Source organism: Paralichthys olivaceus, chromosome 8 (assembly GCF_024713975.1).
Source record: "Paralichthys olivaceus isolate ysfri-2021 chromosome 8, ASM2471397v2, whole genome shotgun sequence".
NCBI classification, from domain to species: domain Eukaryota; kingdom Metazoa; phylum Chordata; class Actinopteri; order Pleuronectiformes; family Paralichthyidae; genus Paralichthys; species Paralichthys olivaceus.
In genome coordinates this window covers 14,425,711-14,453,424 of record NC_091100.1, presented here as the reverse complement: position 1 = coordinate 14,453,424, position 27,714 = coordinate 14,425,711, and the positions used below count along the sequence as shown (strand labels likewise).

The window sequence follows — 27,714 nt, the reverse complement described above, 5'->3', positions numbered from 1 at the left end:
GACCAATGCTCGTGTGCTGTGTTCAACAATAACTCTGAACTCTGAAACAGTTGTGCTCGCATAAGAGGAACTGTCTTGTGTACGTGCAGACGGACAGACTACAGGTGGCTTCAGTTTTCATGCTATTACTCAGAAACAGTTGTCTCTTATGTTTTCTGTTAACCGCCCGTATAAAAACCTTCCACTTTCACTATTCGAGGTGTTACACTCTGAGCATTCATGCTGAGTGTGAAACCCTCTGCAGAGCTCTATTAAAGACCCAAAGATAATTCCGGTCTGAGAAACTTTTTATTTCACATCTCGAGATAAATTTCCTGCACAGCATTGGTGTTATCCTGTATATGGAGATGCAAGAGAAGTTGTCACTTCCTACTGCTGTCCAGAAATGAGTGCCAAATTCGTCTTTTGGAGCCAGTAAGAGAAGAAGTAATGATTGGGGATACATGCGTTTGACCAATTGTAGTCTTAGATGTCAAACAGGACTTTTCATCCCAATGTTATAATGTCAAATAACCAATTAAGCAAACTTACTGAAAGAAATGAGCAACTGAACGTAAATCAGTGTGATAAAAAAGTATTTGTGTTCTTGTATATTTTGACTCCTAGTCTTGTACATGTCCCATCTGCTAACATGGAGGAGCTGGGATTTATGACCTGTGCTGCAGCCAACCACCAGGAGTGGATAAAGGTGCTTTGGCTTCACTAATGGAGGGCAGTCAAGTCTGTGTTTATCAGCTCAAAGAGATGAATAGTCACTATAACTATAAATGTTGTGTTTGGGCTCCTGGAGACCCTGGACCCACTTTAAAAGCTCAAACAACATACTAAGTGGTTTATGTATTTGGTATATCAGGGCCTCTTTTTTCAGATATGCCTGCAAACTAAAATTTAGATTGAGAACATTGAAAAGCCACAGAAAACAGCAAATTACCTTTCAGGTGTCAGAGCCCCCAGCTGTGAAACAGGATTAAACACAATGAGCTTTTGAATTCTTTATATATGAGCGAGGTCTTAATAGCTCTTTTTATGTAGCATTACAGCACCTTAAAACACTTATTTAGAATTAAACAGCAGTATTTTTGGAGCTTTATGGGACGCCTAAAGAGGTGGTGTATGAATGTGTGTGTGAATGAATGAATGTGCAATCAGTGGTCTATAAGACTAGAAGAGTGCTATATAAATACAGTTAATTTACCATATAGTCTATTTAAGAGGTCTATCAGGGAGTTAGTCCTCTCCCTGACCCTCTTGAGCAAAATGAATGTTCATTAATAGTCCACATAACAAAATATTTCCTTATTTGGTGAATTTAAATTGCTTTATGGTCATTTTCTTATATTGTCACCTCATCAAATGTTTAAGGTTGGTCTGTAGCATGAGCAAAAGTTACCACTTGAGTACTTTTCTGAAAATTACAATGAGGTTAATAAAAAATTTAAATAAAGGGTTGATCTGATAATTATTTGCAGTGGGTTGTGTGGAACAGGAGAAACTGAGACAACACAGTTCCAGAAATGACTCAGCTTCAGTGTGGCCTTCATCCCACCCAACAATTGTAACTAAACATATTAACATTATATAAATAAACACAGGAGATAGATTTTTATATGTTTATCAAGTTCCATTCCAAAGTACATCAGTTATTGCACCATGTTAGATACAGAGCAGCTATTCAACATTAGGTTTGTGTTGTATTAATCAGATCTGGATCCAGCAGAATGCTCCTCATTACACTTTGATCCAGCTTTAAGTTGTGAGTCATGAAATAACAGAAGCTGTTGGCAATAGTATCTGCACTGAGTTACCAGTGTCCTCTGAAAGCACATAGTGATCAAATTAAATAAACAACATTCAGTTGGTAAAAGTTTGTGTTTCATTTTCGGGGCTGTGGTGAATATAATTGTTACCTCTGCCGACTTATTATTTTGCCTGCGTTTGTTATTTCATTAGGATTACACCAAAATGACATAATTGATTTCTATGACATTTTGTGGAGAAACAACTCAGAAAATGATCCAGGAATCTTTATCATTGCCATATTTGCTTTTATTAATTTCTCTCTGAGAATAATTCATGATTCATGTTTAGGAGACCGATATATATGCGAGTTTGTGCAATTTAGTGCAGATACAAATAAAAATCTAGATCTGGTGAATGTAAGTGTGGTTTCATAAGGGGACTTGACAGTGACATTAGTTGACAGTTGTAACTCTCTCCTCCTTCATGACCCTAGCCCTGCAAAGTTGAACAAACAACAGTCAAACAAATTTCAATAAGCAATAATAAGAAGCACAGAGGTTGGATTTATTGCATTGCTAATACACAGTTGTGATAAACTGGTAACTCAGAGTACAACATCATTAATAAAAGCACCAAACTGTGAATGACAAATAGTTTTTTGTACCAGACGCTGTATTACTTTATCTATGTTCATCATCAAATAATAAATCCTTATTATTCCAAAAATCCAACGGTAAAGAAGTTCATTAAAATCCCATTCTTACTACATTTACATTTTTCTTTTTTTTGTTGCAGTGCAGTAACATTATTATTTTTCTTCCCATTTTGAGTTCATTAGTCTCAGAGATCCAGCACTAGAAGGAGGCCAAGTGCTTATCCACTAATAGGTGGCCCTCCTTCCTCCTTGTCCTCTCCTCCTTGCTGAAGGACTCTTTTGGGTTTTTCAGTCCACCACCAATCGTTCCCCGTGCTCCCAATCCTCCCGACCCCCTTTCAAAACCCAAATCCCTGACCTCTTTCTCCCCTCCTCATTCTTACTCTCTGTCCTCCTCTTCATCACGGCTCCCTCCTCAAGTCTGTTCCCTCTTTCCGTACACAGCACTCCTCTTTTATCACAGCCTTTCAGCCCTCCTTTGTAAATCTTCCTCCCTCGTTCATTTGGCTCTGTCAGCGTCTCCTCAGTCGTCTCCTTCGTTGTGTCCGTTGACCAGGCCGGACTCCCAGCGCTGCACTAGAGGGTTCTTCTGTCTGGGGGTCTGGGGACTGCAGAGGACCTGGTTGTAAAGGGATTAACAGACAGTAGGAGTGAGTGATTGCAATATAAAGAAGAGGGGAAAGTTGGGGTCATACAAAACATCAGATGTGTGGGAAGAGGAGATGAGGCCAATAAGCCAACCAAGGAAAAAGGAAAGAAAAGATAAAAAGAGAAGCATGAATTTATTTCCCCTTGAGGACAACTTTTCGGATGAGCATCATTAGTGTGTGATCTAAGGCCTCGTTCAGAACAACTGAGTCAACGACTGAGGCCAATTCCTCCTGCAATCCTCCGTTTATTCCTCAACTGTAATCAGGATCCAGGTCCGTGCTGAAAGCAGATGAGAAGGAGGAGGAGGGACCGGGAGAATCGCATGTGACAGTGAGTGGGGAGAGAAGGAGGGGGAAAAAATGTTGCTAATGTCTAGCTGAACCGTGCAGCTCAAACCCTGCATATCAAAGCCAGACTGAATTAAACCCCAGGAACCATGGAGCAGTACTCAGCTCTAATCAGAGATAGCACAGTTTCAAAGAGATGTGAAACCCACGAGGCAGGTAAAAAAAAAATCGGTGGGATTGTCGATTGACTTTAAGCACCATCGACTGCACACATGCACACACTGACTTTCCCTCTCAGTCTCAGGGTTGTTTGCTTTCTTCCATTATCTTTAAAGATAAGCTCCTCACTGTTTGTTCTCTATGTTATCAGATATTTGTGACCCACATTGGGTGTAGAAGAGATGCTGACATCCTCCTAAGAGCCTTTCTTCATTGCACAATTGGCCTTGTGGATGTTTTGTTTAAATCAGTTTCCTTTTTCTCGATCCCATAGACTGCATATAAAGATGGACAACATGAGGGAAGTGAGAAGCCAAAGTGTCTCGATCTCCTCTTGGTGGTTGAAAGATCACAGATGGGAAAGGGAGTGTTCAAAGTGTCCTATCGAAGGAGGCGAGCTTCGGCGACTATCCCCGCCTCCCAAGTCCCAAAATTAAACTTGACGAGCGAGCAACTGTCGGGCGGTGTTGAGCAATTGCAAGGGCGTATGGAAAGGGCGAGTCCACTCTCATCTCAGGCCTGTGCTTGAGGAATTGCAGCTGCGCATGTGGATGGGAAATGCTCACTTACAAGTACTGTTGACTCCACTTGTATCATATGTGCAACAATTTGTAAAATTAATTTTGAGACCAAAAAAAAGGACATATTTTGGCTTCTTCTCTGGACAGTGAGAGGAGATGGAGATGAGACATGTTCCCATACCGATAACAGCATTGGAAATGCCTTTAATACTTCCAAAAATGTAGGCACCCAGTTACGTGCCCAGTGGCATTGTAACTGCACGTCCTCTGGCAAGTGTTGTTTTTAGAGCAGTGAAGAAGAAATGATTTCCAGTAGTGTAGCGTCTACCGGAGCTAGCTAAAATGTCAGCAAGTAATAGTTCACCTTGGAAAGTCACACAAAGAAAAAAATGACGATGTTGCAAGACTTCAGTTTCGATGGGTGGCACTAGTATGGCCAGTCACAACACAAACAATAGGCCATACAACAATAATAGCCTTCATCCCTTCCATACAGGATTGGTAGCATACTGCTAATACCCTAAGTTATATCAGGTGTTATTTTTTAAATGCACTGGTACTGGATCGGTACATGTTATCGGCTAAGTATTGGAGAAGGATACAAGGAAGGGAAAATGATGTTGGAACATCCAGTGGGGACAAATCATCCATCTTTATATACAGTGTATGGTTGAACGTGATATTTTTTTGACTTCCTGGACATGAGAATTAGGGCTCAGAAAGGGCTTGTGACTCAGAAAGGTGATTTGCCTACATTTACATCCTATACCAAGTGAGCAAGACAGGTAGATGTGTTAAAATGTGTTAAAAAAAATACTTGTTCTGTTTTCCCACGTGGTCAAACCTTCAGTGCAAATAGTAACATAGAGGAAACAGTTATGTCTACACTTCACTGTGTCTGGATTTACGGGCTCACCTCTTGCTGAGTAGTCCTCTCCTCTTCAGCCTGGGCCGGCAGCCATGTGCTCACCTTGCCAGCTGACTGTTGTGCTACAAAGGAGGAGAAAGAATAAAAGGTGGGTGAAGGCAGGTATCACAATGGGGCAAAGTTCTTCCTGTATTTTGTTTGTGATCCGCACTACGAACAATAAAGCCTCAGTGAATCAAATTAGGAGTGAACATGTTGAAGCGACGGAGAGAGATGAGAGGAGACAGGCGGGGATACAGAGGGAATAAGGTTGAGAATTCAGTTTTATTGAAAATGAACATGGAGCAATGGAAACAGAAAGCAGGTTGCCAGAAAGGAATGTATTTTGAAAAACAGGTTATACAACTCGTTGCATATGAAACAATATAAAACAATTCATTTCCCAACAATGAGTCATGGTCATTCAGTCCTGCAGTGACACACCTATATCATTTATTAAATGTCAAACATTTATTAAACGACAAAGACTGGAGACATTCTCATACAGTCACAAAGAGAAGGGAAAAAACACATTAGCAACGTTTCCTGACAACAAAACACACACAAAAATACAATCAAACACTCAGTCAGTGGTCATCAGCCACCCACTATGCTCTAAATGGGACCACTGCTTTCTAAAATTGATGTAATCAACACAAATGATTGTATATAAATATAATTGTTTAATCAAATGTACTTATAAGGTTGCTTTGTTCACATTTGCATCTGTGCTACACTTTGAGTACAATCAATGTTCTATTCTATCTCAACAGCTAAAGCAGCAGCATAACTTTTATTAATTATCTCATTGATTACATTTTAAAGGTTTTGGTTTGTTTGTTAGTCAGCAAGATTACTGAAAACTACTTTCTATAAAGTTTTGTGGAGGGGTTGGACATGACCCAAGAAAGAACCCAGTTAATTTGGTGTGGATCCAGATCAGCAGAATGGATCTTGATGAAAAAAAATAATTAAACATGTTTTAAGGACTGATATTTACAAATGTGTGTATTTGGTGCAGACATGGATAAAAATCTGGATCTTGTTGGGCCCTGGTGGAAGTATGATCTCCACTGGCTGCCATCCTGGTTTTTATACATTTTATCTTGTGTATATTTGTATCCATTTATCCAGTAGTATTATATGAATCCATTAGTAGTAGCAGTTTCTAAATGTATCTGTTACCTTTGGCCATTTCAAACATTTATGCATCGATTTTTCCTGACAAGCTGAACTGTTTGTGAATAACTGGTAAGACCTCTCTATGCTTGCTGAATAACCAGTTTTCACACTCTTAGTTTCCACGTGTTATGTGTTAAAGCTGACTCAATATGTGGATATAATTGTTTAATCAGATTAAAATTTATGTATCTGACTTCACAAATATTTTTCCACACACCCCCTGGCATCTGGGTAACAAGTACCCCTGGTTGTGAATCACTGCTGCCCAGCACATGCACACAGTGGCAGCAAAGATGAAACACAACCCAACCTCTCTGTAGGCTGCTGCCCCGTGCATGACATATGTCTCTAGACTAACTGTTTATCACCAAAAGAACTAAAACAAGTTGCATGCACTTTATGAATGCTGGATTTAGACCTTATCCCCAAAATGAGACTCATCCTTTGTGGCTGACAAAATAGTGCTGAGATATGACTTGAGCTTCTCCCCACCTCAGCTTCTGCATTTAATATGACAGCACAAGATACTGCAGCTACAGAGTCTCACGGCCTTCGGTGCAGAATTATTGCCGGTAACCGCAAACACTGGTTTTGAAATCTGTTGTGAGGTTTTCCACTGACCATAAGAAAAAAGTAAGTAATGTGCTCACTGGGCTGTTTCAGGGAGGGTTTTCATCATCATCAGATACAAAAATTACACACACATCCACACTCCCAAGCTTCCACACACAAGCACACTGTCACCTTTTACCCTAAATCAATACTCTGTGCTTCACTCACCTGCTGAGGGTCCGTTTCTCCAACTGGACGAGGAGTCAGGTATGTAAGGAACAGCTTGACCAGACATTGTGGGAATCTTTTCTTCAGGCTTCTCTACTCCTCCTCCTTTTACACCCCCTTTTCGCCCGTACAGGCTCAACCTCTGCTTACGGAGCTCCTTCTCCCGCTCTTGAGTCTCCCAGATATCCTGCTCCACTTTGACCACATTTGTCGAGGAGCGCAGCTTGAAAAAGGGGTTATCCTTGGGGGCCACCTCCTCCTCCTCCTCCTCCTCCTCCTCCTCCTCCTCCTCCTCCTCCTCGATGATCCCATCATAGATATTTGGACCTCCAGAGTCGACTGTGGTGACAGGCTCTGCCTCAAGTTTGGCATGGTAGGGTTTCTGAGCTGGGACGCTCAGGTTATTGTCAATGATGGTGAACTGGTGACCCGTGTCCTTGGAGAAGCCCATTCCTGGTGGGGTTGAGAAGGTTGAATGCCTTCCTTTGGCTGAGTATGGGCTCACTGGGGGACTTAACATGCTCTGTCTCCTCTCCACATGCAAGTCATCTATTGTGGATGTTTGTGACAAGGTATCCTCCTGGTTCTCCTCCACGGTTGAAACGTCATTGGCTGAGGACCAGGACAGTGTTTTACTCCTGCTGGAGACAGTTAAAGTCGAGTCACTGGGTTGCTGAAAGGCCTCAAAAATTTGTTTTCTTTCTTTGAGTTGGCGCACTGTGCCTTTGTCGTAGATACCTGGAACTTTCCCAAGCTCGACCAGGTCCCGTTCTCTCTGGGTCTCCTCATGGATCTCCTGCTGCATTTTTTTGCCTGCAAACTGTTTGTCTTTGCCTTGACACATCTCAGAATTAAGAGAGAGCGACTGAGAGAGAATGTTTTTTCTTATAGGAATCTCCACATACTCTAGAGAATCGGTGGGATTTGTAAGTCCTCTGGACCTTCTCAGGCTGTGTTCACGTTCTATAGAACGTCGCATCTCCCTCTCAATGGGAGTCTCTGTGGATGCTGGAGTCCCCGTGGAGATGGTACTGCAGCCCTCCAAAGTGCTGCACGGGGAGAAGTCTGCTGATACTCCACTGTCGCTCTGGCTTTCTTCACAAAAGTCGTTCTCCATTCTGTTGTGTGTCCTGTATGTAAAATTCACCCCATGGCTGTATTGTTCCATCATGTATCTCTCCTGTCGTTGGACCGATCTTAACAGTCCGCTGCCGTGTTGCCCTTTTGCCCTGCTCCTGTCGGGTCCACTCTCTTTCTGCCCTTCCTCCTCACCAGTTTGGTCGCTTTCTCCCTCTGTGCTTTCCCCCGCCCTGCCGTGCCTCTCTCTCACAGCTTCAATACACCCAGAGCATTGAGAAACTGCCTCACCCTGATAGGACGGCTCCATGGCAACGGTCGACAAAGGTGGAGAGCTCTGGCCTTGCACCTGTTGTGCAGCTTCCTGGTTTGCTCTCTTGGGGGCAAGTGCACATTGGCTTTGAGGGAACAGCTCACCCTGCTGTTTGGCTGAGGGAACTGCAGGCAGTGGTGACGTTGGGTCATTGACACTGGAGTATGAGGGTTGGAGAGGCTTGCTCCTGATATCTAGTCTACTCCATTCCTGCCTGCAAGATGCAATATCCATGCTTACTTCCTCTTCTTCCTCACTTTCATCAGCAAAAGGAGGCGAGTGTACATCATCAGAGTTGTTACTGTCAGAGGACGAGTGGTGAGCAGAGCCAGATAAATTATTTTCAGGTTCACTGTTGTCAGAAGCTTTAGAGAAGTGCAGCTGTGTGTCATTCTCCTCCACTGCCATATCATCTGCTGTCATCTCCTCAGATATTGACTCTTGATAAACTAGTTCGGTGAGCTGAGTTGTGTGGGCCCATTCTTTATCAGGAGACATGAGGTCTTCTGCAGGGTCGGAGATGATATTAGCATCACTGATCCAATCAGAAACCTCTTCCACTAGAACAGAAAACCCTTTGGACTCTAAGCATTCATCCGTTGATGAGGTAATGGGAGGAGGCGGGGGTGGGAAAGCATCCCCACATACGTCAGCTGGATTTACAGATTCCTCCTCAGCCTGTGATGCTTCTGAGTTTTTGGGAACTTCTTCTGTCACAGTTTCTAGCGTTTCCCTGGTGGTTGTTGATTCTTGATTGTTTTCTGTTGCATCCCCTGTTTGAATTCTTGAGGATGTTTGGCCTTGAGCTCCAGGCTCCAGGTCGTCTATGTCCTCTTCGGGTTCTGCCCTGGGAGCTCTTTTCTCTTGCAGAGGGGAACTGTGGAGGCCTACGATTGCACCCACTTCCCCCTGGGCCCAGGACTCATTGACCTGCTTGTCTATTGAGTTGACGGGACCCTGCTCCTGCCAGGCCTCGGGCTTTGTTGCCATGGTGACAAATCTGGTAATGTAGAACTGTTTGGAATGAGCAGGTTGTTCGGCCTCCTGCCAGTCAGTCTGAATGAAGGCAGTGGGGGAGACAGAGAGGTGAGAGGGGAACAGGGAGATCCCATTAAATCAGCACAGATTAAATGACTTGCTTTACAGTGTTTTTTAGGGGAATCATCAATTTTTCATCATTGTGACATTAACTGAGGAATGGTTGTAACATTTTTTTGCTATATTGACATATTCATAGCTCATTCCACCTGTGCCGCAATCCTACAGCTGAAGACACATTTTAAAAGAAATAATAAAAAGAAAGTTTGAATAAACAAATGCCATTTGCATTTTCATTTCATAATGCTTTTATAATGGAAATCTTTTGCCATTAAAGGTTGCATTAATTTGTTTGCTATTTGTTAGACTCATCCAAACACAGAAGTGAAACAAATGAATGGAAAATCGGATCACGCAAGTGGAGAAACACAACGAATACAGATATGCAGGGCACAAGAGGTCACACAATGGTTTAATGAGTATGACAATTCATTTGAATCAAATAGTGTTGCCTTCTCAGTCCTCACATCTCAACACAATGAACCACACACACAAGATTTTAGATGTAGTACTTTCATCAAAACTCTAAATGAGTGGAGATATATCAGGAGCATGATGTCAACACAAACAGTGCAGATACTTGGAGAATCTCTGAGCACTGAAGCTGTTCTGCAGGATTTCTATTACACTTTATGTCATGTTTTTCTTTTAATCTGTCACCCATCCATATGTTTGTGCAAAACGAATTGTGCACCTCCTCTGGTGCAGGATTAGATTGAAGCAGCAAACATCCAGTTAGTGTGTAGTGCATTCATGTCTTTTAAATGGCAAACTAAGAGCTGTAGTCTGTTAATCTGTTTCTAACCTGGTGCCGGGCTTTGGCTGTATCAAAGAGGGAGCAGCTACCATCCTCCACTGTGCAGTGTAAAAAGTTTTCTGCTGAACACATCTTCCTATAATCAGCTTACAGGCTGGGTAATGGCTCAGCATCACACACACACACACACACACACACACACACACACACACACACACACACACACACACACACACACACTACAACAACTACTACTACTACTTGCCTTATGCTAACCCCTATCCTAACCTAATCCTAACCTAAACAATAACCATAACAAATTTTAAAACATGTCTTCATCTCAAAATGTTTTCATTAACATTATGGGGACTGGATTTTTTTGTGTAAACAGATTTAGGTCTCCACAACATGAGTAATACCTGGACGGCACACACACACACACACTGCAATCTTTGCCATTGTGACAGCACTGGGTATGACTAATCTCTGGAGAACTGGGACAGATAGGACTGATAGGTAGATGCGTACAATACATGAAAGAGATAATAAGAACTGGCAGCATGACATGGCAGGGAGAATGGGGAACACTTTGGTAATGATAGTGGCAGAGCATGAAGATGCCGCAGCAGAACAATGTGGCCTAATGTGGGTAAATTAGGATCAGAACAGTCTGTGAGTCATGGGCACCATGACAGATGCTGTTTACAATTAACAATGGTTGGGTTGGAGAACCACTTACCAGCCACATACACTCACTGGCTTCACAACATTAAGTTTCATTGTGAAATAAAGCACAAGAGCGAGGACTTTGTCACAGCAGGTTTAAACTCTGGTGAGCAATAGTGTTTAATCTCTGCTTAAACAGTTTAATTCACAAATAGCTGCTAATTCTGCTGAAGAACCCCCTGAAAACAAACAAGATTAAATCAATTAATACAATGATCCTGCAACACTAAACAAAACCTTCATTTATGTGAGCCACAGTAATGTAATCTGAGGGTGAACTCTGGTATACAGTAATAAGATTGTTCTCTTAGGCACATTTGCATCAACAAACTAATTAAGTATATGAGATGACATGCAGCTTTGTCATATTTCCTAAGACGCACAGATTGAGTTTGCAGAATGTAACCTAAGATTCTCCAACTCTCTGGTTAAGTTAAGTCGGGTGGCAGGAGATTAAATCTCCATTACATAACAGTCTTATGTTTTGCTCATTGTCATCATTAAAAATACATCTAGGACAGGGCCCTACAAATAAACCCGACCTCTTTTTGCAGGGTCATCAGTGTCCTGAGGCAGTTTGGGATGTGAGGACATTTGACACAAATGCAAATGAATTGGAATAAATGCAAAAAAATTAAATGAGACAATGTTCTTTTTCTGTTATCTTCTTTGCATATTTTACAGTCTCTTACTTTGATTTGTCTTCGTCATTTCTGTGACAGTTGTTTTCTATTGTGGTTGTTTTTAACTAATTTGTTTCATGTTTGTGTAGAAGAATTTCAAGCTCAACCAAAATAGAGTAGTTCTCACAGGAAACTTAAATACACAGTTGCACGTACCTGTTAATAAAAGGCTTTGAAGATGCTCTCCGAGTGACAGGCTTGCATTTCTGAAAACCTCTGGTTTCAGGACAACAGAGTCTAATGAACACAAGAGAGAAAAATCTCTTTTTCCTCTCAGCTCCAGAGCCTCGCTGCCTGTATCTGCATCTCTGGTGCACACTAACACCCCCAGTGCATAATTTGTGCACGTCCCCTTTATGAAACATTCACTAACACTTGTACAAGAATGGGCACGTGTGCACACACAAACACGTGCGCTGGAGGCTTAGCCTATTGTGGTGGATTTTAAAATGTATAGTACTAATCCAATTAGTGAGCAACACATTAATTACACGCAGTGCAAGTGAATGAAAGAATGCACCAGAGGGATATGAAGAGGTTGTGTGATTGTATCGTGGTACATTTTAATAATGTCCACTGAGATTGCATTCTTTATACCTTTTATTTCATTAACTGTTTTGGTACAAATGCACACATCTGTGTTCAAAAAATGTTTTCTGTTGAGATCCAGGGTTAAACCTACAGTCAGAGGTGGGATGTTACCAGGTGCATGTATTGTATTGTGTTGTCACTGTATACATTTTAAATTTTTCTGTACTTCACTTAAGTAGATTTATTTTGAGGTACATCAGCAAATATCTGTACTTCCTCCATCACGGTATGTTTACAAAGTATTCTGTAATAACAAGATTAGCTCACTAATCCAATCAGAGCTGACAGGTAACATGAGACCCCGCCTCCTTCAACAAGCAAAGTGCATCTGCAGAAGCAGCATCACTGGTGAACAAACACTAAACTGGATTTGCAAGAGGATCTCAGTAGAGCACATACCTACAACAGTCCTCTAACACTCATTAAGATCAGTGCTCTTAATATGCCAGATTGTTTTCATCAAGATCCATGAATCTTTCCCAGGGAAACGGTGAAATGCTGAAAATCACTTGCGATGTTAAAGAAAGTGAAAAGAATTCAGATTTCCAGGTCCACACTAAAATTTAATGGGTGCTCGGGTGCATTAGGAAATTGGATACAACTGGCAAGTACTTTTAGTATAATCAAAAGTAGAGTCATATAATCAATCAGTTACAATTCTGTTCTAGTTATATAATGATTCTCTTTCTGTGCTACATCAACATTATCCTTGAAATCTCAAAACTTGTTTGGTCCATCATACTTTAGTTTGTGTGGCTGCAGTGACAAAACTTCTGAGGGTGTCAAAATCAAACAAGAGCATGTTTTCATTTATTTTGGATTCAGCTTTTATTTTCAGTTTTGCAGGTGTCCACAAAGTAGAGAGAGAGAGAAAACAGTGATTGCTCAAACTGTCGGCTGCATTACATATGTGTCTTTCAAAACAACAACACAGAGACAGAACATAAATAGACATTCTGTACAAATAAATCCCATCATGCCATGCTGTATTGGCAGCATCAGGGGGGTTGATTTAATGGGCAATATTGATCTTCAACATAAAAAAATATTTCTTGTGTTTATTGGCCAGTAAGTCAGGATGTTCAAAGATTCAAACTCCCTCTGCTTCCTCTGTAGTTTTGCTGGTGGTGTCTGGGATACGTAGGATCACCGGGAAGATAAAAGAAGTTTTGAAACTGAACTGTGGATTGATTTAATAGAGACCAACAAAAACTAGGACAAAATAAGGGAAACTGAACATTTACCTCATGTACAAAGAACCCTGTGACATTTTATTTTTGACTGAACATTATGTACAGATGTGCCTCATGTCTATTGTCCCAGTGTTGTCTCCTCAGTCTAGCTGCTGCTGTCGGTCGGGCTGTTCTGGACAAAGCTCCTTGGTGGGATCCATCACAACCGGTGCAGGCAGCTGATAACACCTCAGCTGATCCCTGAACTCTTCCATCTCCGTCTGCTCCAATTCCCTTCTTCTGCTCAGCAGGTACAAGTCCGTTGAAATCCTCTTTGTTGACCTCACGTTCCACCTCATCACCAGGCAGTCCGGACAGGAAGTGCGGAGAAAAGACCCTGTGAGCTCAAAGCGTTGAACATCAAAGCTGAAGGCGCTTTCTTGTACTGAGACGTTGTAGCGCAGGTGCTGGCACAGGTCCCCAAAGCGGTTGACTTGGGTGTAAGAGATGGTGGAGGCGTTACTGGAGTTGGAGAAGTACATAGTGATGCTGTCTCTTAGTCTCAGTGCCTCCATGGCCGCCGTGTTGTCGAGACTTCCTGCAACTAAAGCCCATTTACCCTCGAGATGATGAGGGTCTGGCTGATCCAAAGGGTGGACCAGTTTTTCACAGACCATGGGAGCTGAATGGCCCACAGGCATTAAGCATTGTATGAGAGCGATGGCACACACAGCAAACATGTCTCTGGATGTTGACGTTTGTTGCTGCTTCTACAAGTTGATATCAGGTTTTTACCTTTCTGTGGGTTTTCTCAGTTGTAACGTCTCCTCTGATGGTCCGTCCAGTTTTATAGTGTTGACTGCCTGAAGAAAGTCCACTATTGCAACACAGAACAGGTCCATTATTTCTTATCCAACTGGATTCCATTATTGTGCAATCACAGAAAATCATGTCATTAGTTGTTTCCCTCCTGAGATAAAGTTGCAGGTTATTCACTGAGATATCTTATAGGAAAAAATGTGTTGGCATTGGAATGACATCACTTGTTTTAAAATGGGTGATCCCCAACCTTGCCTGAGCGCAAAGTAATTCTACACAGCAACAGTGCACACAGTATAGTCAAGTTCTAATCATGATAAGAGACGATTTAAATAGTGATAAATGTAGGGACAGTACCAAGGCACATACTCCAGGCAACAAACAAGCAAAGACTTTCTGTTCTTCCTCCTGTCAAATGAAAATATGAAGGTTCATTACAGATGCTTGCAGTCTGCCTCAAAATTGTTCTTTGCCCAGGGCCTCCAATTAGCCAGAACCGCCCCTGCTTGCAGATACTGATTTAAAACTCTAAAATTAAAAACTGGAGAAATACTGCTGAAAATGGATATGTGTAAAGATGCAGTGCAGCAGGAGAGGAAAGTTGTGTGGGTATATCATAGCATCATTTCTTTTTTTGTCCAATTTCATGTGAGAAAGCAAACTGCAATGTTAACACTTTGATCATATACTTCTTCTCTGTGATATAAAACTAAAAAAAATCGATTGTACATGTCCACTGAGAGTTTTCAGTGACAGAGATACTCACTCTCTTGCAGCATGTTGGATGACTAAACCTAAACTCATACTCTGAACTGAAAACACCAGAGAGCAGGATGTCCCTATTCGACCTGTTGATTTTGTGTGGGTGACATTTGGGACTGTGACTCTATTTGCTTTTGCTTTACTTGTTTTAATGTGTCAGTTGTTTTTGAGTTCACTGTATAAACAGAATGCACTAAGCTGTAGGAGTTGTTCCTTCCTTTTGTTCTGTGAGTAAATCAACCCTCTACCACAACATGTGTTTTTTATCACTATTAATATCAGACTTTATACATATAGTCATAATATTGGTTTTAGCAAAACAAAGGTATACAAAATAATGGTTTAAAGATGTACTGGGCCATAATGACGTCAGGAGACAAAGGTAAATCAAGGTAATCAGGTTTAAAAATGCATTAGTCTGTAGTGTATTTCATCCCTCTGAGTTACTCTCGAGTTATTAAAGTATTTTTGAACACCTTTGACTGATGATTTTGTTTACAGATGACAAATGAATAAACCCAGTGACTTACTTTTTTTGGGCCATTATTATTATCACTGCATTATGTTAACTTCTTTGGTCATGAATTGAGTGAAACCATAAATAACAAAAGTATTAGCAAAGGAAAGATTGTGTCCAGAGTCTACATAATTTAATATTACTTACATAGAACAAATATGATGATAAAATCCTTTGTCAAAATGAAATGATTATCAATAGAATATGTGGTCATAGGCTGTAGTGTTCATAATACACATATCTTTATGCTACATTATCATAGTTTTTGTGATATATACACATGTAGTTTTCTTTTTTCTGTTTCGTATTTGAAGGTTTTTCACCTGGTGTGCCAAATGAAAATATTAAACTGAACTACTGAATCTGTACAATGATAGAGGGAGCAAATGAAAATCAGCTCATCTACTGAAATCCAGTCAACCCATATTATAGATTCATCAACACTGTTCTCGACTGCAGAAGAAGAACTAGAAGAATTGGAAGTTTAAAGATCAATTCATTCATTATTAATACATCTTTATTAAAATATCTTACAATGCTTTCTTGTTGTTCAATAGGATATTGTTTATGTGCTTATGTGAAAATATACTAGAGAATCCTTGAAGAAATCCAGTCAAGCCAATATAATGTTGGTTCAGGGCAACAGACTTCATTATGTTATTCAAGACAAAAGTGAAGTCACACTTAAACAGCACAGTTTAGCCACAAATCCTCCTCTGACAGTGACCATATATCATGAGAGAGTCTTAGTGTCCGTCTGTTTCCTCGTCCCCTTCAGGTGCCTTCACTGGACAAAGCTCTTTGGTGGGATCCATGAGAACAGGTGGAATCATGTTCAGACACAGCGACTGGGCCTTGTGCTCCTCCATCTCCCTTGGCTCCAACTCCCTCCTCCTGCTGAACAGGTACAAACGCTGCATCTTGCTCTGCTGGTTGTCAAAGTGCATCACCAAACAGTCGGGACAGGATGTGAAGAGGAAGGTCACGCTGGTGTTGACCTGACCGATGTAGAAGCTGCTGCCTTCCAGTGAGATGTTAGAGTGCAAGAATCGACAGCTGCTGCCGAAACCAAAAGCACACCTGAAAGAGAGTTTGGAGGATTCACTGGTGTTGGCGAAGTGAATGATGGCGCTGTCTCTACTCTTGAAGTGATCCACTTGTGCTGCATCACTCAGACCGCCTGCGACCATGACCCATGTTCCCGCCAAATGATCGAGACCCAATCGATCCGAAGGCCGGACCAGTTCCTCACAGGCCAGAGGAGCTGAGCTCACAGTCACCAAGCAGACGGCAGCTAAGACACAAAGAGCAAACATGTCTCTGGATTATGAAATAGTTGATTGTATGAAGTACAATTAATATTTCCACCAGCTCAGAGTCCTAATGTAGGATCCACAATGAATTCGGTCTGGTTTTATAATTATTTTAGGACCTCCAGTTTCACAATACATCAAATACACAGAGCAAAGTCTCTGTCTGTGGATTCTCAGATTGTGAAATGACAAACTTTTCTTTGGTAATAGTTTATTATTAACAACTTTTGGCTCTCTTTAAGAAATGAACCGTCAACTCACGATACCCACTGATTTGTAATATTTAATAATGACTCAGGATATGTAATTGGCAGAGGAGAAAAAAAACATTTCATGGTATTTTTGGTAGCTAGAGAAAAAAGAAAAGAAAAGAAAGAGACCAAATCCAATCTTCTCTTTGTTCACTGCATCCTGCGATCAACTTGAACAAACAATGGTCTGAAAGCTGAGCAAAATACAACAGACAAAATATGAATGGAGGGTTTTTGATATAAATATAAATAATATATATCGTAAAAATGTTGTGTGTAAAGACTTGCATAACTTTTTAAACCCACCTGATCACTGGTGACCAGTCTATAACATCAAAATATAATGTAAACAAGTGTCATCCTGGGGTAGGTAAGAGTTCTGACACCATGTCCATAAAAATACACAAGGTTCACAATGTTCTGGCAAGGCTGGTCAGGAATTGAGTAGAAAAACAAAAAACATGCACCTATTCTAAAAAGCTGATGACAACTTTCACAGCACTTGCTTTTATCACTCTCACTTGAAGACAAGCGATTATGATTTCTTACTTATAATGTAAGATATTGACCCGTGTGAAGAGGTGGAAGCATCTGGCAGTAGCTCTCTGACAACATGTTGTTCAGAGAGGTTCAGGGACACCAGGGACACCACAAACCTAAAGGTCCGTAGCTCCCATTTGGTTTGGCCTGAACATCTGACATTTCATACGTGTGTTTGAAGTTAACAACCACCAGTGGTTGTTAGGGACGTATTATCAGTGGTGTACCTCAGTGTAATCGTGTGTTTTAGCTTTTTAATTTTAATTATAAACATGTTTATAATTTTAAAAATACCTCAAACTGGATAAATCATTGCTGTTTACAGTTTGAATCTATCCGGCCAAATTTTTTGTTTTCTGATTTGAAATGAGTGTTTCTGAATTTAAACTGAGCTGCTCGAGACACTGTGCTGACGAACTTCAACGAATGAAAGCTTTGTCACACATAAACAAACATACATATAAGAACTAGAAGAATTGGAAGTTTAAAGATCAATTCATTTATTATTAATACATCTTTATTAAAATATCTTACAATGCTTTCTTGTTGTTCAATAGGATATTGTTTATGTGCTTATGTGAAAATATACTAGAGAATCCTTGAAGAAATCCAGTCAAGCCAATATAATGTTGGTTCAGGGCAACAGACTTCATTATGTTATTCAAGACAAAAGTGAAGTCACACTTAAACAGCACAGTTTAGCCACAAATCCTCCTCTGACAGTGACCATATATCATGAGAGAGTCTTAGTGTCCGTCTGTTTCCTCGTCCCCTTCAGGTGCCTTCACTGGACAAAGCTCTTTGGTGGGATCCATGAGAACAGGTGGAATCATGTTCAGACACAGTGACTGGGCCTTGTGCTCCTCCATCTCCCTTGGCTCCAACTCCCTCCTCCTGCTGAACAGGTACAAACGCTGCACTTTGTTCTGCTGGTTGTCAAAGTGCATCACCAAACAGTCGGGACAGGATGTGAAGAGGAAGGTCACGGTGAAGTTGACCTGACCGATGTTGAAGCTGCTGCCTTCCAGTGAGATGTTAGAGTGCAAGAATCGACAGCTGCTGCCGAAACCGAAGGCGCGCCTGAAAGAGAGTTTGGAGGATTCACTGGTGTTGGCGAAGTGAATGATGGCGCTGTCTCTACTCTTGAAGTGATCCACTTGTGCTGCATCACTCAGACCGCCTGCGACCATGACCCATGTTCCCGCCAAATGATCGAGACCCAATCGATCCGAAGGCCGGACCAGTTCCTCACAGGCCAGAGGAGCTGAGCTCACAGTCACCAAGCAGACGGCAGCTAAGACACAAAGAGCAAACATGTCTCTGGATTATGAAATAGTTGATTGTATGAAGTACAATTAATATTTCCACCAGCTCAGAGTCCTAATGTAGGATCCACAATGAATTCGGTCTGGTTTTATAATTATTTTAGGACCTCCAGTTTCACAATACTGCAAATACACAGAGCAAAGTCTCTGTCTGTGGATTCTCAGATTGTGAAATGACAAACTTTTCTTTGGTAATAGTTTATTATTAACAACTTTTGGCTCTCTTTAAGAAATGAACCATCAACTCACGATACCCACTGATTTGTAATATTTAATAATGACTCAGGATATGTAATTGGCAGAGGAGAAAAAAACCTTTAATCGTATTTTAGGTAGCTAGAGAAAAATATAATAAAAGAAAGAGACCAAATCCAATCTTCTCTTTGTTCACTGCATCCTGCGATCAACTTGAACAAACAATGGTCTGAAAGCTGAGCAAAATACAACAGACAAAATATGAATGGAGGGTTTTTGATATAAATATAAATAATATATATCGTAAAAATGTTGTGTGTAAAGACTTGCATAACTTTTTAAACCCACCTGATCACTGGTGACCAGTCTATAACATCAAAAATATAATATAAACAAGTGTCATCCTGGGGTAGGTAAGAGTTCTGACACCATGTCCATAAAAATACACAAGGTTCACAATGTTCTGGCAAGGCTGGTCAGGAATTGAGTAGAAAAACAAAAAACATGCACCTATTCTAAAAAGCTGATGACAACTTTCACAGCACTTGCTTTTATCACTCTCACTTGAAGACAAGCGATTATGATTTCTTACTTATAATGTAAGATATTGACCCGTGTGAAGAGGTGGAAGCATCTGGCAGTAGCTCTCTGACAACATGTTGTTCAGAGAGGTTCAGGGACACCAGGGACACCACAAACCTAAAGGTCCGTAGCTCCCATTTGGTTTGGCCTGAACATCTGACATTTCATGTGTGTTTGGCAAGAGTAAGAATCTGCGCAAAATGTTGGCCTAAAATGGCGAATTTATGTGTCTCATGTACATATTTATGTTCCATGTAACAAAGTTCAATATAATGGGTCACTTTTAAAGAAGTGTTTTCCAAATGAATCAAATAACTTGAGAGCTATTTTGATTAAATAAAGTTAAACTTATACTTAAAAATATACATTAAACACACAATTTGTTTAATCAACTCTTGAAATGCATAAAGTCAACATTTCTTTCAAATATGTTTATTGGGAAACCAATCACATAACAGAGAAATTAACAGTCGACAGTTATGTTTCGTTTGTTTTTTACAGAAGGTGAAAAAGTAATCCCTGACAAAAAAGACTAATGACAAAAATGAATAGCAAGTGAACAAGCAGAGCCCTGCATCAACAAAACAGATGAGACAAAAGGACAGGACGAACAAAAAGAAAAAAGACAACAGTGCATATGTAAAATCTGAGTTTAAAAAAACATTAACAAATCAAATCAAAACAAAATTTAAAAATATAAAGAGCTGTGTCTTGTGACTGCATTTGAAAACTGATGTGTCCCAGCAGCATGACTGGACTGGTCCAATTTGAAATATTCTTACATGTTTACTGCTTTAATCACTAAAACATACATGCCTATGTGATAATACGATTATAATAGAGATCTAACAGTGTTTAATTAGTTTGTAAAAAACATAATTACAGCTGGAAAACCATTGAATGGAATGGAAATCATCACTTGATTTATTAATCATTAATTCAGAATTTATCTTTTGAGCAGTTTAATCTCAATCAAAAACTCATAACACTGATGTATCTTTTCAAATCTTTAGTTAAATCATCATTTTTTTTTACATTTATATGACATTAATTATTTGCCTCGAAAGCAGATTGCATCTCTCTGAGTCTCTCGAGCTGAGCCCTTTCCTCTGGCGATGGGCTGTTTGGGCAAAGCTTCTTGGACGGATCCATCACGATAGATGGACGCATGTTCAGACACTCCACCTGAGCCCTGAACTCCTCCATCTCCACCTGTTTTACCTCCCTCCTCTTGCTGAACAGGTACAATTCCTTTGACCAAAAAGGTGAACTTGTCTCCCAGCTCAACACCACGCAGTCTGGACAGGACGTGTGGTGCAAGATCCCAGTAATGGTCCAGATCCTCTCCTCGACATTGAGGATGTGGCCCTCTATCGAGATGTTGAGGGAAGAATGGAAGCAATGGTCACCTAAACTTTGGATTTGTGTGAAAGACACAATGTTGAAGTCAATAGCAACACTGTCTCTTGCTTGTAGGAATTCATCAGCTCGAGAATTATTCAGACTGGCCGCGACTAAGGCCCATCTTCCCTGGAAACGATGAACATCCGGCTGATGCATAGGCCCGATCAAGTCTTTGCAGGTCAGAGGAGCGCAGTGGCTCACAGACACCAAGCAGAGAACTGCCACGAGTACAGCCAACATGTCTCTGTGTTGTGTGTTGTCTTGCTGCTAGGTTGTTTGTCTCACGTTTCAGTTGCGCACTGGTGTCAGGCAAAGAGGAGTTCTGGTTTTATAGAAACCTTCTGTATCGACCCACCCATGGGTATTTGTGAAATTAAAGATTTTATGTGTCTAGTCTGTGCCTTGTTTACACTTGTGCTCTCTAACCTGTGTTAATGTTCAAGGCTGATGGTTGGTCACATGCTGTCAGAATCAAACAAACACCAAAGCCCCACCCTTTTCCTGTGACTGTTCCATTTTAATGGAACAATGGTAGTTTGCTGGAAAACACAGGTCAACAACTGGTCAGTGATCTTTCTCTTTTGATGATTTGACACCATTGATCATAACATGAGAGCGGCCTCCGTAGAAAGGACCCACTCCTGATGTAAATATAAAGTCTTTTAATATAAAAGGTTCATTCTAGGGTAAAGAAAACTACAATTCATACAATTTAGGTGAAACACACCAGTGAAAACATCACTAGGATTATTTATATTCAATTTCTGCAAATAGATCCCTTTCACCTAAATCTCATACACTACACCTTTAAGCCTACTGTAGAAGACCACTTTATATAGTCTGTCCATTCCATGTGCAGCCACTACAGTGTGTAGTGTTGTGTTTATGGACTTTGGAATTTTACCTTGCTTTGCCTTCTGTCCTTTGGTTGCCTTATCTGGACTAATGCTTTGTGCATGATCAATGAAACCTGGTGAGTGTTCTTTGCATCCGAGTCTGATTCCTCTGCTTGTGTCATTAATCCAGTTGCTCCAAAGGCTTGACAATAAAATCTATACAGACACCAACCAGCGGAAGGCAATCACGCACGCATGCACGTGCGCACACACACTAAATGTGCAGTGTGCAAATTATATGAATAATGTGTTCGCTAAGTGTTTATGTTGTTCTTTTGTGACTTCCCTGTGACATATTATTAACAGCAGGTGATAACACCCTTGAAAGCAACCAGTGAATCTGGGAATGTAACTTTTTGAATCCCTCAATTAGAGATAATTTGAATATTAAATAGATAATGTCTGTAGTAATCTGTCTACTGCATTTAATGTATTAGCTAATACAGGTCATTAATTTCATTGTTGAAAAAGTGGAGAATTGGAGGAATAATTCCTCCCTCGACACACTTGATTATTTTACTGGAAATGGAAATTGCACAGAAATTAAAAATTTAAGTGATTCTCAAAAGCTACTCAGAGGAAAAAAAAACACTCAACCTGGATACTGAGCTGATCTTTTTCTAATGTAAACCCTGTGACAGGTTACTATGAGATAGATCATACAACATAATTCACTATCCATCTAACCCTTATTGATCATTTCATTTTGAGAGCAGTTTGATGACTATGAAATATGAAATACTGTTGTTCACTCCCCCCTCAAGGAATCATGCTCTGGTCTGACCCTTGACAGGACCCTGCTGTTCACCACAGAGCTAGAAAAAGATGTGGCCGAGACACTGCTGGGACCCCGGCAGTTTTGACAAGTGTCATATTCTTGAATAAATGGGGGATTTTTGAGACGTGCAGGAATATCAGGCACATCCTTTGGCACAGCTTGTTGTACGTAGCTTGAGTACACATGCATTAATTTATTGTTTGGAACACTGATGCAGGGATCGTTTTATTCACTGTATTGTATCTCCAGGTTGTATTTTTGCAGAAGAATATAACTCGTCTTCATGAGGTGTCTTACATGGTGTAGATGAGGAGTAGGTAGAAACCCCAAGAAGAAATGTCCCTCAGTCGACTGCATACCTCCTATAAGGCCCAACAGTCCCCTTAAATTCAATCATTTGCACCAGATTCCAGTTCACAGAGGTGGATGATGTGATTTTGGGACAAATACTGGGAATGTTAGACAAACATCCAGAAAAAGCTTTGTATGACATGTGTCAGTTTAATCATTAAACCATTCATGAAACAGACACTCAATTTCACAAGCTTTCTGTATACAGTGTACACGTCCGTGCAGAGAGCTGCATCAGGAGCTCTAAACCCCCTGCTCTAAAGCTTTCATACTTTCAGGTATTTTAAAACAATCTCTCTTTTACAACTGACAGTGGCCTACAAATATTCAGTGTTGCACCCTGCTGCTTATACATTTCGTACTATTAGTATCTATATTGTCAAAACCTGTATTACAAAGTAAATAAAAATATTCAAGCTCTATACTTGGATTAAAATGTCTCTAATACAAAGGTCAAATAAAAAAAATCAATAAAATAAATCAGCCTTAAAGTCATTAAATTAGAATAGCATCCTCTCTGAACCTCTCCAGATCTTTGAACTTTTCCAGTTAAATCTCACATTCAGATTATGGAAAATACCAGATGCACTTCACATGAAGACACAATTAAAAGTAATACGTTTTAAGTCTTTGCTCATCTGCATCTAAATCGGAGGTTTTGTGATGCTGCGTTGCTTGGCTGGCTCGTCTCCAAACCGAGGAAATGAAAGCACACTTGTGTGATGAGAATTTCAAATGTAAAGCTCCTCAAGGCACTTAAATACTGACAAGTCCAGGTCATTTCCCCGCCTCCTCACGTCATGTCAGGGAGAGCTAACTTCCTCTTGGAGTATCAAGGCTGGAGAGCGAGGCTGAGGAAGTTTCGAGACAAATACAAGAAATGTTGGCTGCGGGTGGTGGAGGGAAGGGAAGAGAAGGGTGGGTGCATTAAAACAAAGAGACAGGGGAAGGAGTGTGTTCTGAGTTGAACATCAGAGCGACTGGACTGAGGCATACCTGCAGACTGAAGAGGGAGAGAGGAGGTTAATGTGCAGGGAGGTGGTTTACATGACGGAGCAGCACTGGCAGGTTTTGCGTTTGGGTGCCACCGTCTCCTCTCCCTGACTCGCCCTGGTTGGGCTGTGTGTCTCTGTGTTGGCTGGGCTGTTAGCTACTGCTGCTGGCTCTGGGGCCTGTGAGAGAAGGGGCTCCTGCTCCCCCTTTCCTGCCTCTGTCCTCTGATTCACCTGGGGATCAGCCAGGGGCACCTCCTGAAACTGGCCGCACGCGGTGGGAGGATCTTGGGCTCCCTCTGGTGACAATGCTGCAGCTTCAACCTCAGCCCTGGGTGTGACGGTAGAGGGTTGCATCTCAGAGTAGACTGGCACTAAAGCCACAGTAGCGCCCTCTAGGTCAGTGGCTGGGGACAGCAGTTGCACAGATGTTGGATCTTCAGATTCAGATGCATTTATGTTTTCATTTGTCTTGATGTCACTGCCCACATCTCCATCTCCAGTGCCTGGTTGTGCCTCTGCAGTGGGTTCAGACGTCGGACTTTTCTCAGGTTGTTTGAAGGTTTCTGGAGCCGTTACCTCCTCCACAGTCTCCCCTTCTTGATCTGGCAGAGGGCTTTCCTCTGACTGCTCATCTTCCTGGGGTCTAACATCCTCAGGTGCATCCTCCCCCTCATCTGTGATGATCACACATTCCGCTCTAATCACCAGGGTTCCTTCTTCTTCCTCCTCCTCGTTAAAAAATACGTTTGGAATATGACCAGGCTCCACCTCAGAAACACCAAGGCTCAACGCAGGCTCCGACTGCATACTCACGACACCCTCTGGATCACTGACTGGTCCATTGGTGTTGTGATTAGTGCCCGCACTGAAGTCTCCTCCACCATTGGTTAAGACAACTGCAGCTCCATCCAGTCGGGGGCTTTTGCTAACCTCATCTTCACTTGTTTCTGAAGGGAAAAAATATCAGATAAATATTACCCAGTAAAAGCAGAAATATCAGAAAATGTTCAGATTTCCATACACTGAAATGTTATGAGTGACTGCAACTGAGGCTAAAACATCAACACTGATTATTAGCTTCATTGTGGTTGATGTACATGCGCCATTACGTGATTACAATCAAAGATAGTTTTGCCACCAATATGCCAGCACTCAATACAGCTAACATTTGTATTGTACTACTGCAAACAAAAGCTTCTATCGTCTATAAATGCTGATGAATCAAATGGGATAGTCCTTGCAGAAGCTTATAAGATAACACTGTTTTAACCAGAGGCCAGAAACTCTGTTGTAATACATGGAGACTATTTCTATTTGCTACAGAGGATATTGTGATCACTGGTGTTTATTAATGAATCTGAAAAAAAGCAAAACCACCCACAGCACACTTGAAATGAAACTGAGATGAGAAATATTAAAACAATTTCAAGGGTAATTCATTGGAAGAACAAGTGTTAGAGATGCAGCTAAACTAGAAACTGCCATAAATTTTAATTTCACAGTCTCAATGAGAACTTTAAATCCCCTGGATGATTTAAATACTGATTGGGGGGGGGGGGGGGGGGGGGTCCAGTGCAACAGCTTGAGCAGCATCTTCACTGACACGTCCATGTACCTGCTGCCCTCTAGAGATGCAAGTTATGCACTTGACTGCTCATTAGCATAAATATGTATGCAAAGCCTTATTCAACGTGCGTAATTATTCTTCACAGCATGTATGAACTTTTTGTGAAGTGTAGGCATGTCCTTGCCTCTCCTTCCTTTATCATGCAAATATGTTAAGATCAGTATATGCAATGTATACAGACTAATCTATAGGGATCATCATGCTTTTTAAGGGTAAGATGCTAAGTATATAAATTGATTGATGAAGATGAAATTTGATTTTAATGGTTCAAGGTTGACAAAACAAACATTTGATTCAACTGTGTGCATGAGTCAACTCAATACCCACCAAACGCTGTTGCATTATTTTCTCCGTTCTGCACAACAACACCTCGCACCATTTCTGAGGAAGACATAATGGTAGGGATGCATTGTTTTGAGAAGAAACTCTAAACACACTGGAGGTAGTTCTGACTCAAATACACCTGTGTCTTTGTTTAAGATATTAGTGTATGGCTTTATTGACACTTGTGTGGGTATCGAATCATACTGCTGCAACATTAGAAAACAACAAAATCCTACAGGTCTTATCCTATACAACTTATTTTCACAGCAAAGACCACATTGAATGAAATGCATCAAGTATCTGCTTTTTAACTGATCTGAATTTGTATGCCGAGAGCTGTTAATTGAGATTAGACAAAATGTTGTCTTGACGTAAAACACCTACAGAAAACATCGGTGTTTGTTCGTTGTGTGTTTTACTCAACTATTCAACTGTAAACGGTGCACAGCAGGAAACAGAGTCCCGGCCCTGATATCTGTTGTCTAAACTGGAAAAGTAGAATGTCTGCACTCACCACAAGATGATTTTTGTTACAAGGTTGAGCTGTATTTTTGGATAGAATGCAGTGTGAGTCCGGCTGATTGGATGCTGTGGGTGTTCGAGCTAATCATGTTCCTGAAATACTCCCAGCAGACTTCTGCAGTTTTGAAAGAATCTAAAATGCCCACTAAAATTCCTGCAACTATCTGTAATAACAGATTGATCTGTTACCTGTTGCAGCCTCAGCAGCCGTCGCTGCCTCCTGCTGGGTAAAGAGGAAAGGAGAGGAATTAAATTTGCACAATGGTGAAGCTGTTTGGTGATTTATGCCGGCTGGTCCGCTGGTGTGTTTTGAAGGGAATATAAAAGCAGGAAACTACAAATGAAATGCAAATACTGGAACATCACACAAGCTTTGAAGAGACAGACAAAATCCAGAATGCTGTATTTCTATGATTCATGTTGTGGTCTAAACAAGTTTGAGTCTGACACCTTAAACAACCCAGAGGACCACAGAGAGTAACAAACTAACTATGCAGCTCATGTGGATGACTGTGTTAAGTTTAGCTGAGAACAGATCAAGATAGATTATGATTGAATTACACTTTGAAGACCCTCAACATGTCATGACTCTGCATAAACAACCGTAGTCTTGCATTTAAAAAATAAATATTGTGATTTCTTTTGCTAATTCTCAGTCTGCTGAACAATTCTTTAAACATTTACACAACTACTTTCAGAAAACAATGGTTCTGAATCATCACCAACTGAAGAACCTGTTTTTGTATAGGAAGGCTTCTTAGATATTTTATGTGGTTCAGTCTTCTGTTTTACTGGTTATGAGAAATAACATAAAATGATGGCTGCATATAAGGATTATGTAATTATTGATTCGTCTGCAGATCATTTTTTTCTTTAGTTGATCCATGAAACACCAGATAATCATCATTTTTACCTTTAAAATCATTTATTATCTTATCCTGTAATTAAGGTAATACATTCAAAGCCTTACTCGGCTAGCCTGGCTAATAGCCTGTAATAGTAATATCTTTTTTTAATTACAGTAGATACTGTCCCCTTTGGCTGAGTGACCCCCCCAGTCCTTTTGGAAAAAAGAAATCTTGTTATTATTTAACCTAATTTATTTAACCTTTTTTTTTTTTTTTACCTCCCTTACAGATTATTTTGTCATACCC

At 40.8% G+C, this 27,714-nt stretch overlaps 2 protein-coding genes and 1 long non-coding RNA gene across 13 annotated transcripts in view; all 3 read right to left on the bottom strand.

Moving 5' to 3' along the window:
* Positions 1 to 1,596: 1,596 nt before the first annotated feature.
* On the bottom strand, positions 1,597 to 11,957 carry misp3 (MISP family member 3). Its single transcript, XM_020083850.2, has 4 exons — positions 11,753 to 11,957; positions 6,943 to 9,388; positions 4,990 to 5,063; positions 1,597 to 3,014 (listed from the first exon to the last, which is right to left on the bottom strand). The coding sequence occupies exons 2-4, from the start codon at positions 9,320 to 9,322 to the stop codon at positions 2,919 to 2,921; spliced, it is 2,550 nt and encodes an 849-aa protein (XP_019939409.2). The 5' UTR covers positions 9,323 to 9,388; positions 11,753 to 11,957; the 3' UTR covers positions 1,597 to 2,918.
* Positions 11,958 to 12,996: 1,039 nt separating this feature from the next.
* LOC138411247 (uncharacterized) lies at positions 12,997 to 15,388 on the bottom strand. Its single transcript, XR_011243901.1, has 2 exons — positions 14,945 to 15,388; positions 12,997 to 14,586 (listed from the first exon to the last, which is right to left on the bottom strand). It is a non-coding gene; the product is annotated as an uncharacterized lncRNA (long non-coding RNA).
* Positions 15,389 to 15,952: 564 nt separating this feature from the next.
* The window catches only part of palm3 (paralemmin 3), a 44,033-nt gene continuing 32,271 nt past the window's right edge, over positions 15,953 to 27,714 (bottom strand). For 4 of the 11 annotated variants that reach the window (XM_069530961.1, XM_069530965.1, XM_069530964.1 and 1 more), the window contains 3 exons: positions 26,750 to 26,783; positions 26,042 to 26,095; positions 15,953 to 25,034 (listed from right to left, as the gene is read on the bottom strand). In XM_069530961.1, the coding sequence (XP_069387062.1) occupies positions 24,136 to 25,034; positions 26,042 to 26,095; positions 26,750 to 26,783 (987 nt within the window). In that variant the 3' untranslated portion in view covers positions 15,953 to 24,135. The remainder of the gene's footprint in view (positions 25,035 to 26,041; positions 26,096 to 26,749; positions 26,784 to 27,714) is intronic. The other 7 variants (XM_069530960.1, XM_069530968.1, XM_069530967.1 and 4 more) reach the window with 3 other exon arrangements.